General features: G+C 38.8%; 1 protein-coding gene across 1 annotated transcript; it reads right to left on the bottom strand.

The window, feature by feature from the left end:
- Positions 1 to 248: 248 nt before the first annotated feature.
- Positions 249 to 1,453, bottom strand: LOC117662213 (olfactory receptor 2G3-like). The gene has a single exon (XM_034411529.1). The coding sequence runs from the start codon at positions 1,212 to 1,214 to the stop codon at positions 249 to 251; it is 966 nt and encodes a 321-aa protein (XP_034267420.1). The 5' UTR covers positions 1,215 to 1,453.
- Positions 1,454 to 1,672: the final 219 nt, after the last annotated feature.

The raw sequence follows: 1,672 nt of genomic DNA on the forward strand, positions 1-1,672 counted from the left end.
GCTAGGTTGGCAGAAGCTGGGACATTTAGACTTCAAAAAAACTAGGCCTTGAGGTTTCAACATCTCCACACAATTACTAGATGAAGACTAGGCAGATAGATCATCCACAGAATCCATGACATGATTTCAAGATTAGAGAAACAAAGACAATGCTCATAATTAGTCACTGTCAGACCAGTTTTTTTTTAAAAAAAGAAACTTGGTTACCCATGGCAGAATCCCTAATACTTTTCTTCAAGTGCCCTTCTTCACAAGATCTTGACTACTGCCCTATGAAAGTCCTTGTTTCGCAGGGTGTAAACGACAGAGTTGAGCAGTGGAGTGATCAATACGTAGAAGATTGAAATCTGTTTATCACGATCAGCAGCTGAGTCAGTCTTTGGAATTATGTACACCCAAAGCAAAGGGCCATAAAACATGGAGATCACAATAAGATGGGAGCCACAGGTAGAGAAAGCCTTGCGACGGCCACTGGATTTCATTTGTAAGACAGAATGAAGAATAAATCCATAGGAGGTCAATACAATAGAAAGGGGAACCAAAAGGAAAAATCCTCCTATACCAAAAATAATCACCTCGGCAATTCTGGTATCACCACATGCAAGTTTCAGCACCACTGGCATCTCACATATGAAGTTATTGATCCGATTGGGACCACAATAGTTTTGGCAAAGAAGGCAGACAATATAAATCACACAGACCAGAGGAGCTGTTATCCAGCATATTGAACTACACTGCAATTGGCAGCTCTTGTCCATGAGAACAGGGTAAAGTAAGGGACGGCAGATGGCTAGGTAGCGGTCATAGGCCATGACTCCAAACAGGAGAATCTCAACACCCCCTAAGGCCACTGCAATGTATATCTGGACCATGCAGAATGCTAAAGAAATGGCTCCATCTCCAGTCAGGAGCTGAGTTAACATTAGAGGCATAGTGGTAGTTACGTAACACATATCTACCCATGCAAGATGTGAGAGAAAATAATACATGGGTGTGTGAAGGTTTGAATCAACCTGCACCAATATGATGATCAGCAGGTTCCCCAAAACTGTAAGCAAGTAGATAATGAGAATGACCCCAAAGAGGAGAAGCTGAAATTTTCTGTGGCTGGTGAGTCCCAGCAGGATGAATTCCTTGACAGAAGTGATGTTCTTAGCTTCTGTCATGGCCTCCTGTCTGAGAAGAAGAAAAAAGACCTTTAGATCAACTCCCATTTTTAAATATGTAAATCTAGAAAAACCCAATGTTGACAACAGCTAACAGCTATTTTTTTATATCAGTGTAATGAAATGATTCCAGGAATTTCATGAGAGTGTTTTGATGCATGGAACAACAAAATTACTATCAGGTAGAAAAATATTCCTGCTTTTCCATTTTCGTATCAGTTTTCCTTTAGTTGAGACAAGAGAATTTGCTTTAGATGTCAGTTTAAAGAGGAAAAAAATCTTAAAAAGTTATTTTGAGTGAAGTTTGGTAGGGTTTTCATTTTTGCAATATATAGTTATTGTGAGTTTTTCTTAGTTGACAGAATCTTCTTTAACATCTATCATCATTTAAACTCAGATCAACTTGTTGTCTTCAGTTACTGCAGTACTGGCAGGCCAAGTGAAATAATATTAATTAATTGCTACTTTTGCCTTTTCACTTAAAAGTCCATATGAATTTTTGCATG

This window comes from Pantherophis guttatus, chromosome 4 (assembly GCF_059756535.1).
Source record: "Pantherophis guttatus breed Tessera chromosome 4, ASM5975653v1, whole genome shotgun sequence".
Classification (NCBI taxonomy): domain Eukaryota; kingdom Metazoa; phylum Chordata; class Lepidosauria; order Squamata; family Colubridae; genus Pantherophis; species Pantherophis guttatus.